The 13,332-nt window shown below is 46.6% G+C and overlaps 1 protein-coding gene across 2 annotated transcripts in view; it reads left to right on the forward strand.

Annotated features, from left to right (window-relative positions):
- KDM4C (lysine demethylase 4C) overlaps positions 1-13,332 on the forward strand; it is a 2,012,700-nt gene that overhangs the window by 1,652,567 nt on the left and 346,801 nt on the right. For both annotated transcript variants that reach the window (XM_086961357.1, XM_086961358.1), the window contains exon 18: positions 10,642-10,827. In XM_086961357.1, coding sequence (XP_086817483.1) covers positions 10,642-10,827 — 186 coding nt within the window. The remainder of the gene's footprint in view (positions 1-10,641; positions 10,828-13,332) is intronic.

Raw genomic sequence — 13,332 nt, forward strand, 5'->3', positions numbered from 1 at the left:
GTCTACAGTAAAACCTAGGAATTCTAGAGACTTGGAAGGGGAAAGAATGGATTTTTCTCGGTTTATAATGAAGCCCAGGTCCTCTATGAGATTAATGGAGATTTTGAGATCTTTCATGAGCCTCTTGCATGTGAACCTCTTCCTCTCGTGGATAAAATTGTCGGTTAGAGGGGTAGAAGCCTCTACCAGTGGAGCCTCTTCCTCTTCCAGATGAGAAAGGCCGATAGTTTCCGCGGCCAGAAGAGCGGCCCGTTCTTCCGGCCTAAACAAAAAGGTTTGTAGGGAAAACGCTTCTCATGTTATTCTGAGCTTTATCCAAAGCGGTGAAAGTTGCAACATATTTTCCAATGGTTTTGATCATATCTTCTCCGAAGAGGAGACCATTGGTTTAATAGAAGGTTCTTTCTCTGCAAGATCACCTAGTTTTGGGTTGATTCTATTAAGGATAGTTTTCCTTCTCTCAATGTTAAGAGCAGAGTTAGCGTTACCTAGAAGTACTATTGCCCTTTGGCTCCATCCTCTTATTAGATTGGTATCCAGGTGTGAATTAGAGATGTGGGATTCCTCTGCTAAGTCAAGGATTCTAGTAAGGGGGCCTAGGACGTCAAGAAGACGACCCTGACAAGCCTTAAGAGCCCTTCGAGGCCTTTTCTGGGATCCTTGCCCAATTTGAATAAACACTTTGAGGTCAGGATCTAGGTTGGGTGTCTGGCAGACTTTATTTTCAATGCATGGCCTAGGGCATTCTGACCTCATAGTATTTCGTGTTTCTCACTCAAGAGAGTTTCTCAGCTATTTAGTTACAAACTTTGCGACGTGGTCGTGTGGGTACCATCTTGAACTGTTAGGATGGGAGATATTGTTCGGGGAGAACATTTCTCCACCTAGAGGGTCAAGGATCGCGTCTTTTGAGGATGGGAAAGAGTCTGCCTCAGAAAGTGTGTTAAGATCCAAGTCATCTACGTCCTGGTCATTGAGGTCAAGGATAAATTCATCATAGGGGTCGTTGAAGATCTCGTCTTCATCTGAGCTAGGATCAACATGTGCACTGTCAACAATTGTGCCGCTGAGGGCACCCGCCAAATCTGTGAAGCTAGGGACACCCATCTTCAATGTGCCGCGAGGGGCATCATTTCCTTTTGAGGCGACAGGGCCTCCCATAGAGGTACTTGGACCTCTCATGTCATATGAGGTATCGCGACCTCCAGCAGTGCTTAGGCCGTGTTTGGTTTACTTACAGGGTTTGGAGTATGCACCTTCTGATAGATACATCTGCCGTGTGGATTCCTCACCTTGTGAATATCCCCCTTGCGTCAACAACATTCGGAAATTCTTTTCGTAGCCTCGCGCCGACGTGGATAGGACGTCCCAGAGACACGGCTCCGCTTGCGACTCCGCTGACGTCACCGACGCCTATAATAGGCCCACGCCGGCGTGATGACATCAGATCCCTTTTTTCCGCGTCGTCGATGCTAACGGTTATCGGGAATTTCTGTAGCCAACTGGTACTTTGTTGCCATTTTGTTGCAAATTTCTGCTTCTCTGTATCCTGTCTTTTCGACGATGTCATCCAAGAAGACCGGCTTCAAGCCCTGCAGGGAGTGCGGTAAAATGATGTCTATTACCGACCCCCATGATGACTGCATCTGGTGTTTGAGTTCCGACCATGATGTGGAGGATTGTTCTTCATGTCGGAAGATGAACCCGAAGGCCCTGAGGGAGAGAGAAGCCAAACTCCTGGTTGCTAAGGTGAAAGCTGGAAAGGAGAAGTCGTCGAGGTCTCGTTCTCGAAGGGCGAGGTCGAAGTCCAGGGCGAGGTCGAGATCTGGTTCTCGAGAGAGGTCGTCTTCGAAGTCGGCGTCGGATCATGTTTCGAAGTCGAAGAAGAAACATAAGAAGAGGAGACATGAGTCCCGACGTCGGTCTGGTAAGGAGTCGGGCTCGAGGTCGAGGTCACCGAAGAAGGTACATTCGAAGGTGGTTACTCTCGACGTCTCTGAGCCCGAAGGTGAGGCCTCACCTTCCGAGACGCATGGGCGCTCTCCCACTCCGGCTCCGGTACCCTCTCCGGCTCCGAATCCGTCTCCGGCGCCGTCCCCGGCCCGTGAAGAGGAAGAGGCTCGGGAGGTTGTGGATTCTGCGCCTGTTGAAGAGCCGAATCCGATCCCTCCTCAGGACCGGCCTGATGGTTTTCAGCCGCCCTTTCCTGCTCCAGGCCAGGACCCTTCAGCGTTTCTGAACGCTATGTATGGTGTCTTCTCAAGGGCGTGGTACCCCTCTGGTGCACCTTTGGGTCCCATGGGTCCTTTAGCTTTCAGCATGGGTGTTCCTCACTCCTATCCTCCTGCTCCTTTCATGCCTTACACCGGCTCCGACGCCGCATTGGCAATTTCCGGCTCCGCCGAAGTCGTCGACGCCGATTCCAGCGTCGCCTGCTCCAGATCGTCCTCGAGGGCATTCCTCTGTGCCATCGGATTCGATACCGGCGTCAGCCCCGAATCCGTCGGAGCCGCAGGTGGATCCGGCTGCGAGGCGTATAAAGGAGAGGTCCAGAAGGGAAGCTCAACGCCTTTTGGAGGAGCAGAGGTACCTGGATTCACAATCTGATGTGGAGGAAGGTGAATTGGAGGAGAACTGTTTTGAGGAGTTGGCGGATTCAGGAACTCTTGATTTCTCTCCAGAATGGGAGTTGCCCTCAGGCTCTGGTGCTCCTTCTAAGGATATCCATCCTTACCATCTAGTTATGAGGAAGGCAGCTGAACTTCTTCAATTGACCCTGCCTACAGTGGAGTTCAAGTCCAATATCCTCACTGAGGTCTTGCATTCTCCGAATTCTGTGGTTGAGCCTTTATTTCCATTTAATGATGCCTTGACAGATCCTATTATGGAGGTGTGGAAGAAACCATTGTCGGCTCCTGCGGTTTCTAAGAGTGTTGCGAGGAGGTACAGGGCTGCTCCTGAGTACCCGGCTTTTCTGTCTTCCCATCCTTCGCCAGAGAGCCTTGTCATTCAGGCTGCCTGTTCTAAAAAGAGTCTTAGTGCCTTTCCCCAGGTTCCATGTGAAAAGGAGGCCAAGAAGCAGGACCAGGTGGCAAAAAAGACCTTTTCTTCGGCGAGCATGGCGTTAAAGTCAACTAATGCCACTTGTCTAATGGGAAGGTATGTGCATGCCCTGATGGACTCTTTGCGTGTCCTGGTTCCAAAAATTCCTGATGCCAACCGGAAGGATTTTGAGGAAGTGATTTCTGATACTCAGGCGGCGGCTCGCCAGGTTATTCAAAGTGGTCGTGACACTGCCGACTTTGTGGCTCGTATTATGGGCACTGCTGTCGCCACTAGGAAGTCAGCCTGGTTGAAATCATCGGACTTTTCGGCTGATGTTCAGGCGACTTTGCTGGATCTTCCTTTTGATGGTTCTGGTCTCTTTGGGAAGAAGGCGGATGTGGCTCTTGAGAGATTCAAGGATTGCAGAGCGACAGCTAAGTCTTTGGGTCTCCAGATCAGAGGCACTTCTTCCAACAGGAGGTTCAGGGGCTTTGGTCGCTCCTTTCGGAATTTCCGGCAGGGCCAACAGCAGCAACAGCAGCAGCAGCAAAATTCAGTGTACAGATCGTACAGGGGAAAGCAAAGAGCGCGTCCTCGTGGGCGTCAGTCCTCTTCCTCCTCCACCTCTTCCAACCCCCCTGCCACAGAAAAGCAGCCCTAGATCCGCTATTCAGGATCATGTGGGTCCGGTTGGGGGTCGGCTTACCCATTTTCTACAGGATTGGGAATCGGTTACAACAGATCTTTGGGTTCTCAATCTTGTAGAAAATGGGTATGCCCTTCCCTTTCGGGAATTCCCCCCTGTTTACCCTTTTTGCACCGAGGAACATCTGTCTCTTCTGCAGGAGGAGGTTCTAACTCTGTTACGAAAGGGTGCGATAGAGGTGGTCCCAGAGCAGGAAAGGGGTCAGTGATGCTACTCCCGGTATTTCCTGATCCCCAAAAAGGATGGCAGGCTTCGTCCAATCCTGGATCTCAGGATCTTGAATCTCTATCTGAAGCAGGAGAAATTCAAGATGCTCACCCTTGTTCAGGTTCTTCAAGCGCTGATGGAAGGAGACTGGATGTGTCGCTCGACTTGCAGGATGCGTATTTCCACACCCCAATCCTGAAGTCGCACAGAAAGTATCTCCGTTTCACGGTTGGGTCACAGCACTACCAGTTTGCGGTCTTTCCATTTGGTCTTACTACTGCGCCTCGAGTCTTCACCAAGGTGATGGCGGTGGTGGCAGCTCATCTCAGGAGGTCGGGGATACCTGTGTTCCCTTATTTGGACGACTGGTTGATCAAAGCGGAGTCGTCAGAGAAGGTGCTCCATCATCTGCAAGAGACAACTCAGTTGTTGTTCAGGTTGGGTTTTTCGATAAATGTACCCAAGTCTCACCTGGTGCCCTCCCAGCGCAACCTGTTCATAGGTTCAGTACTGGACACTACTGTTTGTCGTGCATTCCCTCCTCCTCAAAGGATTTGCGACATTCAGGAAATGATTCCTTTATTTTACAATGGAGCGGTTGTTCCAGTCCTGAAGGTCATTCGCCTGCTCGGTCTGATGGCTTCTTGCATTCTGTTGGTCAACCATGCACGCTGGCACATGAGGGCACACCAGTGGTGTCTCCGCAGGCAGTGGTATCAGCACAACTGAGATCTCGGGGAGTCAGTGAAGACCTCCAGAGAAACTGCAGCGGATCTGTCTTGGTGGAGCGTGGAAGGCAATCTGTCGCAAGGAAAGCCTTTTCAACTACCTCCTGCGGTGGCCACGGTGATAGCGGATGCATCCACTCTAGGGTGGGGTGCTCATCTGGGGGATCTGGAGGTCAAGGGTCTTTGGTCTCCAGAGGAAAGGTTGCTTCACATCAACCTTCTAGAGTTGCGGGCGATACGTTTGGCGCTCAAGGCCTTCCTCCCTTCCCCTCGCGGTCAGTCGGTTCAAGTCCTGACGGACAACACGACCGCGATGTGGTACATCAACAAGCAGGGAGGTGTGGGGTCGCAGTGTCTCTGCAGAGAGGCTCTGCGTCTCTGGTCCTGGGTTCAGGACCACCGGATTTGTCTGATGGCAAATCATCTGGCCGGAGTTCTGAACGTGCGTGCAGACAGTCTCAGTCGGCAGTTCTGTGCCGACCACGAGTGGAGGCTTCACCCGGAGATGGTTCGTCACGTTTTTCGGACGTGGGGGACTCCTCGGGTGGACCTGTTTGCCACTCGCGAGAATGCTCACTGCCCGTCTTTCTGCAGTCTCCAGTATCTGATGCAAGGAGCCTTGGGGGACGCGTTTCAGTTGAGTTGGGGAAGTCAACTCCTTTACGCGTTTCCTCCCATACCCTTGATTCCTCGGGTTCTGAGGAAGATTCGCCAAGACCGGGCCCAAGTTCTATTGGTCGCCCCGGATTGGCCAAGAAGGGTGTGGTATACAGATCTACTCCACCTCTCCTCTCACCCGCCGCTCCGTCTCCCTCTCAGGGCAGACCTCCTCTCTCAGATGGAGGGGCAGGTTCTACACCCCCACCTCCAGACATTGCACCTTCATGCCTGGAGATTGAACGGGGCAACCTGATTTCCTATTCTCTCACGCCTGACGTGGTGGATGTCATCTTGTCTTCCAGGCGTGACTCCACTAAGACTGTCTATTCATGTTGATGGTCTAGGTTTGTCATTTGGTGTGGTGAGAATAAAATTGACCCCCTGAGAGCCCGTTTGTCTGATGTGCTCCGGCTTGCTCTTTCTTTGGCACAACAGGGGCTTGCAGTTGCCACGGTTAAGGGCTATCTTTCGGCTCTGTCGGCTTTTATTTGTTTGCCTGACCAGCCCTCTCTTTTTAAGTCTCCTGTAGTTTTGAGGTTTTTGAAGGGTCTTGTAAACAAGTTCCCTCCTACTCCTTTTATTGTACCTCAGTGGGACTTGAATCTTGTCTTGACTTTTCTGATGGGCTCTCCCTTTGAGCCTCTTCATAAATGTCCTATGAGGCTTTTAACCTTTAAGGCAGTTTTCCTTGTTGCAATAACCTCGGCAAGGAGGGTGAGTGAGCTTCAAGCTCTAAGTTCCAAGCCCCCGTTCCTGACCATACATGCTGATCGGATGGTTCTAAGGACCAGGGCTGCTTTTCTTCCTAAGGTGGTGACTCCTTTCCACCTTGGTCAATCCATTACCCTTCCTACCTTTTATCCTCCCCCACATCCTTCCAAGGAGGAGGAGAGGTTACACCGTCTGGATCCTAAGAGGGCGGTGTCTTTTTATTTGGACAGAACTAAAGACTGTCGCTTGGATGACCAACTCTTCATTGGCTTTGCTGGCTGCAAGAAGGGAAGAGCGGTCCATAAAAGAACTTTATCAAGATGGATTGTCCTCTGTATAAAGATCTGCTACTCTTTGGCCGGTAAGGAACCTCCAGAGGGTATAAGGGCTCATTCTACGAGGGCTAAGTCGTCAACCTCTGCTTTGGCTAGAGGTGTTCCTGTAGAGGATATTTGTAGGGCGGCAACTTGGTCTTCCCTCCACACTTTCGCAAAGCATTACTGCTTAGATACCGAAGTCAGGAGGGACGGCCACTTTGCGCGCTCTGTCCTTCAGGATTTCCTGGTTTAGAAGAGTGGACACCCTCCTCCGGGAGTGGGGACTGCTGTGGGACTCTATTCACAAGGTGAGGAATCCACACGGCAGATGTATCTATCAGAAGAACAAGTTACTTACCTTCGGTAACGCTTTTTCTGGTAGATACTATATCTGCCTGTGGATTCCTCACTGACCCACCCGCCTCCCCGTTGTCCACTCTTCTATACCAGAGTTTCTGTATTATATTGTTTATATATTGGATTGTTAAGGAGTTGCTTTATTTGCTGTCTTGCATTTGCTCCACACTATGTGTGTTTTTCTTCTTGGCAATTGTTTATTGTGTATACTGTGTATATTGCTACTGTCATTGGTCCGTCCTTGTGCCTCGATGGCACGTAAAAAAGGGCGGAACTGATGTCATCACGCCGGCGTGGGCCTATTATAGGCGTCGGTGACGTCAGCGGAGTCGCAAGCGGAGCCGTGTCTCTGTGACGTCCTATCCACGTTGGCGCGAGGCTACGAAAAGAATTTCCGAATGTTGCTGACGCAAGGGGGATATTCACAAGGTGAGGAATCCACAGGCAGATATAGTATCTACCAGAAAAAGCGTTACCGAAGGTAAGTAACTTGTTCTTCGGGATCAGGAGGAGTGTCATCATCATTTGGTAAGATTCTTTTATGTGACATGACCTCTCTCAAAGTATCCAACATACATGACCTCATTTCCCTTTGTAGGAAGGATTTGAAGGCATCGCTATCGTGATTAGGGGAGCTAGCGACTGCGTCGTCTGATTCCATGTCAGACATAGTAGGTAAGTATGTAGATAAAATTAAAATGTTTTAATTCTAAAGAACCTTAAATTTATGATTAATAATGTTGTTCTTATAAATAGGTTATAGATCCCTTATTAATATGTCTTAATAAATATCCTAAGCTAAATAAATAATGATAGATAAACAGTCTTTCTTTTTTATTATTTTTTTTATTTTTTTATGATTAACAAAAGTAATGCTAAGCCTACTCTCCGTGCCAAAGCTTCTCTCTATTTAAATATGTTAAAAGGAGGGGGTTTTGGGTAAGAAATGCCCATAAATACTAGTGAGGAGGGAGACGATTTTGGAACAGCTGATCGCACGCAGTAAAATCGCAGTCGGTACAAGGCTCGAGCCTGCTGATCCATTATGGTGGAGGAATGGCCCTTAGGAGGCAGGGGGCGTTGCGCCGCCGCTGCCGAGGTTCATTTCTCCAAACTGAAGAGACGGGCTCGCGCTGTGTATATCGTGGGAGCCCGGTAATGAAAAGAGAGAGAAAGCCTTGTTTTAAAAACAAATAATTATTTAAATTAATTTACAGAGACTCTAAAGGGTAAACGGGGATAATCCTTAACATGAGGTATGAAACTGCGTTAAAATTTGAAAGCACGCGAAAAGTCAGTATCACGCTGAGGTAGCATCAGAACAGAGAAATCCCTACACGAACTCCTAACGGTGAGGAAAGGGGAACAGAGGGTGGGGAGAATCGACAACCATATATTGGAAGTCGAGGGAGGGTTAGGGATTGAATGTTTTGTGAGAAAAACAGCATATGGAATCAAAATGGGCACATTAAGACAGTATAGGCATATTAAGGATAAATAGTACTGTACAAAGTCATATAAAGTACAATAAATTATCGGTCAATAAACAATAACAATGGTTAGAGAAAATAGAGCCAATTTATCGGTTGTGAGCCGCATTTAAAAGAGGCAGCTCTACTCCTGCTCATGGCTTATATTGATGCTGTGATGTCATCTAATTCTTATTATTCTTCTTTGTGATGTAAGCGGCTGTTGTGAGTTGCATTAAAGGATTTATGCATAATGTAGCCTCCTAGTCTTGTAATGAAATTGCCAGGAGCTACCGAATACCAGGTGGTGTCCAATTAATATCTCAAACCTTTTGTTTTATCTGAACACATTCTGACAATCTTGTACTGCCAGGGGCAACCTGGAGTAAAATCCGCCAGAAACGAGGTTTCCACCCAGTTATTCCCCAGAATGTTCAGACATTTTCGAAATGTTGTGGCAACAGTTGCCAGTACTGTTAATACCCAGCTGCATTTTTATCTATAAATTTGTAGACTTTTTTTTTACATCATTGCCATTTAAGTGTGGGCTAATGAATGAGGAATAACATTGAATAACAATTGTATCATATTTTGTGTATTTTCATTTGGTTCCCACCAGCCCTGTGCTCTCAATACCCGGCCACAATGTAAAGAGGAAATCCTCCATCTCTGATCCCGTATTACTTCCTCGCAATGTGAAAAAGTAACAAGGAGCTGCCGTGAAGGTGCCACTCACGTTTACTCTTCATTCACGTCACAGCGACGCTGTTAATGGGGCCTAAAGAAAGCAGTACACATCTTACACTCGACGCATTATTGTTGGAGCGAGATAGACACATGCCAACATGTAGTGTTTGCCCTGTGTAGAGGAGGGACTTTGTGGGTCTTTGCTCTCGTTTTTGCTCTCTGTATGGCACGTGCCTGGCTAAGCTCTTTAATGGAACGCCAGTGGCACGTCGTGAACTCGTCCTGTGCTTGACAGAGGGGCAGAAGGGAGGCGTGTGTCTGTTTTCGAAGAACTCACATGGCGCACAGCACGTGCACTCGGCAATTCCACAAACAAGTTTATTCGGTGCAAACAGCACAGCTCATAAACATAAGGTAATGGTCGCTGACCTCGTTTCTGAAGGACCAGAGGTGGAACGTGCAGCTCCTCAGTGATACTTTACGTGCACGTGGTGTCAAAAAGTGCCTGGGTTCAGGGGCTTGATCCTGAGATAAAAGCTGTGAATAAGCAGCGACCATACACTGCAATGTCCATAGACAATGCCCTGTAATTCACATAATTTTACAATGTATCACAGAGGTTTTCAACAGCCTCTTTATAATATTGATAGATTGGTTGACAAATCACCATTCTTGGAACTTAAATAAAGTAACATTATTGTCTCCACCTAGGGGGTAATACCGTTTATTAATTACCTACTCCTGCAATTATGGGCCGGAGCCTCAGACGAGTGTCCAAAAGAGATGTGGGTAATTTGCAATTACAACTCTTCCGCAGGTGAGCGCGAAGGGGCAAGCGGTGCTGCCCCCACCCATCTTCGATGTGGTAAAGGGAAAGGTGATCTGCACAACAGGACAGAGACGGAGCTGTGAAGCAGACAACTGAGCTGCCACAGAATGCTCTTTGAGTGGGCCTATCACAGCAGTCTTTGCCTGCATAGGAAGACGTGTGATTGGATGTCTGGCTACAGCTTTCAACTTTGGATGCTAATAGGTACTGTAATATCGCTCATCTTAATGGTGTCCGTGTTATCGACCTCAGCAAGGTGAAAAGCATAGCTGTCCTAGACACTTTTGAGATCTGTACAGCTAGAGCTCCACAGCAGACACCCAACCTGTTGATCTATCCTTGAGTCTGATGCATGACTAGTGTTGAGGTCCAAAAGGAAAACAAGCATTGGCCATGCGGCCGTGAAAATAACACGGCTGCGCAGCCGTGAAAGTGATCACGGGGAAGCGCTGTTTGGTGGGGGAGGGGCAGAGCGAGGCGGTAGCAGCAAAAGTGAAAGTAAAGTAAAAGTGATGACACGCGCACCATGACGAGAGAGGAAAGCCAGATGGCTCCTCTGCACGTCAATGTGTAAGTAACTGCACGCGCTATACCAGCCAAAAAGCTGGGGCAGCACTTTTAAAAGCCACTCACTAAATGTCTCACAGACAGCTCATGCGCTGGCTCAGGCAAGACCTAACAAGAAAAGGATAATAACAATACGTTATCATTTTCTTTTTCCTATTGAAGTCAGTGGAGAAACACTCCTCCCCTTTAGCGGAGGAATCGCCACTGGGAATGGCATGGCAATCATTTATTTGATCATGGCGTTTAAGGGTAGTGTTCATTTAGAACCAGTGTTTTACAATTGGCCACAATGTTTACATGAAAAGAGTGAATCCATAATGCAGGTGGTTTGATAGTACACTGTTTTCTTTCTCTGCAGAAGTGTGTTTTTTGCAAACAACGGATGGCGACCTTCTGCAAGCCGTGTGTCCAGTGTTCCTACGGGCTCTGTACAACTGCCTTTCATGTTACCTGTGCCCATGCTGCCGGAATATTCATAAATTATAGCGAGAAGCCTCCAGTGATATACTTGACCTGTTTCAGACATAAAAACAATCAATATGTGGTAAGGATTATCTCTGCTTGCTACTATTTTGTCATATTTTGTGTAGGATTTCAAAATATTATTACAATTGCTCATGGGTACTCAATGAATGCTCTGGAGCTAGCCTGGTGTAAGCAACCGTGCCCCCATGCAGGTAGGCCTTCGATAGCATATAACATGTGAGACACAATTATGAAATATTATGTTTCTTGCGCTGAACCTGGGATTTTTAAACATAAGATCATCACAATCTATCCTAATTTTAATTCCATACTAGACACACAACAGTAGACATTGTATGTAAAGTACAGGATGAAATCACTGCCCTTCTGACAAGCATAAAAGTATTTCTCTAGCAGTAAACAGCCTACCCGACTGCTTTTGCAGCAGATGGCATTTGAGATGAGATTCTGGCAAAGTAATACTGCCTAGCTTTTAAATTTCTATAGGCATGCAATGATTCTAGTGGCACATGTTAAACTGTTTTGCAAAATGGGTTTCAAATTAAAATACTGCATTTCTAGATGCAGTAGTTCTACATAGAACTGCATTCACCTTGTCCACTGGTTGAGGGCAGAATTTCTTAATAATACTACACAATGTCTCAACTACAGTGTGATAACTTGTTCGAGATGTCTTTGTGTGTAACTCTTGCACAGCTTTATTTAGTTTACTTGTGTAAACATCTGGGGTGTGAGTTGTTTTCTACCAGAACACACATTACAGAGTATGATTCTTCCTTTAATAGTATGAAAACCCTGTCATTTTTTGCGAACCCTACTATGATTACATGGGGATACCCAAGAGTATACAGGCTGAGCTAGAAGGCAGGTCAGAGCACTGTTATGGCCGGATACTAAAAAAAAATGGAACATCCTATTTTAAGCATTGTTGAGCTGTGAATTATTGTGAGGATCTTCAGGTTTAGCTAGATCTGGTATGTGCAATTTAGTTGTGATACAGATGCTTATAAGTTTTGACAAATAGCTTATTTGGGCTAGAAAAATCCTAAATCGTGCTCAAGCGTATCTTAGTACCCTAAAGTCCGTCACTTCCACCTACCGCTAAATTATAACCACTACATCAACCCTGCATCTACATTTTTTTTGGTGCAGGTTTATATATAGTGTGAACTTGAAACAAAGGTATTGGAGTGCTTTACTTGAGCACCAGTTACAATACACAAGGAGACATTAATTTTTTGTAGGCACAGAGATATTAAGTGATGTGCCCAGAATCACAGGATGTTGAACAGACACAGAGATTCGCACCTAGTTTGCCAGCTCTGAAGTCGGTAGCTGTGGCCATTACACCACATTCTCTCCCTAGCACCAAGAGCCTGATTTAAGGTTTGATGGACGGAGTAGTGTCTTTTTTATTGGTAGAGGACATTACCTCCACCGTTACAACTGTGCTCTGCCCACTAAATTCAGAGATGGTAGCTGACCCATCAGTCATTTCTGTGCATTGATGGGAACTACCATTACAGTGATTCCATTCAGTGTACTAAAACTTCAGTGTACAGCCACCCTTGGGTTTTAATGGCTGTCCACAAATTTCTTTTTTGAAAAAAATCAAAAAAAGCCCTGAAGAGTTTTCTGAAATGCCAAATAATAATGACCTGCACACCATGTAAGTTTTCACCTAGGATGTAGGCCATTTTAAATACATTTTTCCTGTCTCTAAGCGCTAATTTTTTTCTGACTGTGAAAGACCGGTAAATAAAACATTACGCCATCCACCCTAAATTGGCTGGGCGGTGTAATGCTTTTCCTCCGACTGCCATCGGAAGAAGTGTTTCATCGATGCACCAATAGTGACTCCATCAACAGAATACTTATGGTCTGCCTATCTCTAAATGAGGCATGTAGACAGAGTGTTCGGTGGGTAGTGTACTCCATTGTGTTCATGATGGAGTACCCTGTCTGCCAGACTCTTAATCAGGTTAAGGGAACAAGGTGACCCCAGTAGTAAGACTCGGGGTAAAGTATGATACTTATGCAAAGAATAGTCTAAGAAGAGGCCCGAGGGGTCCTCTGGCAGCCTGGGCTGAATATTTGACAATAGATTAAATCCGTTAAACAATTTCATTAGGAGTCCTCGGAGGACTAGAATATTTAGTATGCATGGACAAAAGGTTTAAAAGTTGTTATGACAACAAATGTATTCTCTTCATAAATTAGCTTATCATATACTTTCTACGTTGTTTTAGGTTCACAAAGGGCTTTAGAAGTGAAGGTGTATAGGTGACATTTTAGATATACATTGCATTGAACAACATTCTTAATTTTCAAAACTCCACAATTAAATGAAATCGATAATGGAGTTTTTGTTGGGAAGGTCGACGGCGTTTCGATCTCAAGTTACTGAGATCATCATCAGGACGTGAGCCTGGGAGCACTGACAATCTAGAGGAGGATTGTCAGTGCTCACAGGCTCACGTCCTGATGATGACCTCAGTAACTTGAGATCGAAACGCCGTCGACCTTCCCAACAAAAACTCCATTATCGCTTTCATTTAATTGT

Source organism: Lissotriton vulgaris, chromosome 3_1 (genome assembly GCF_964263255.1).
Source record: "Lissotriton vulgaris chromosome 3_1, aLisVul1.2, whole genome shotgun sequence".
Lineage (NCBI taxonomy): Eukaryota > Metazoa > Chordata > Amphibia > Caudata > Salamandridae > Lissotriton > Lissotriton vulgaris.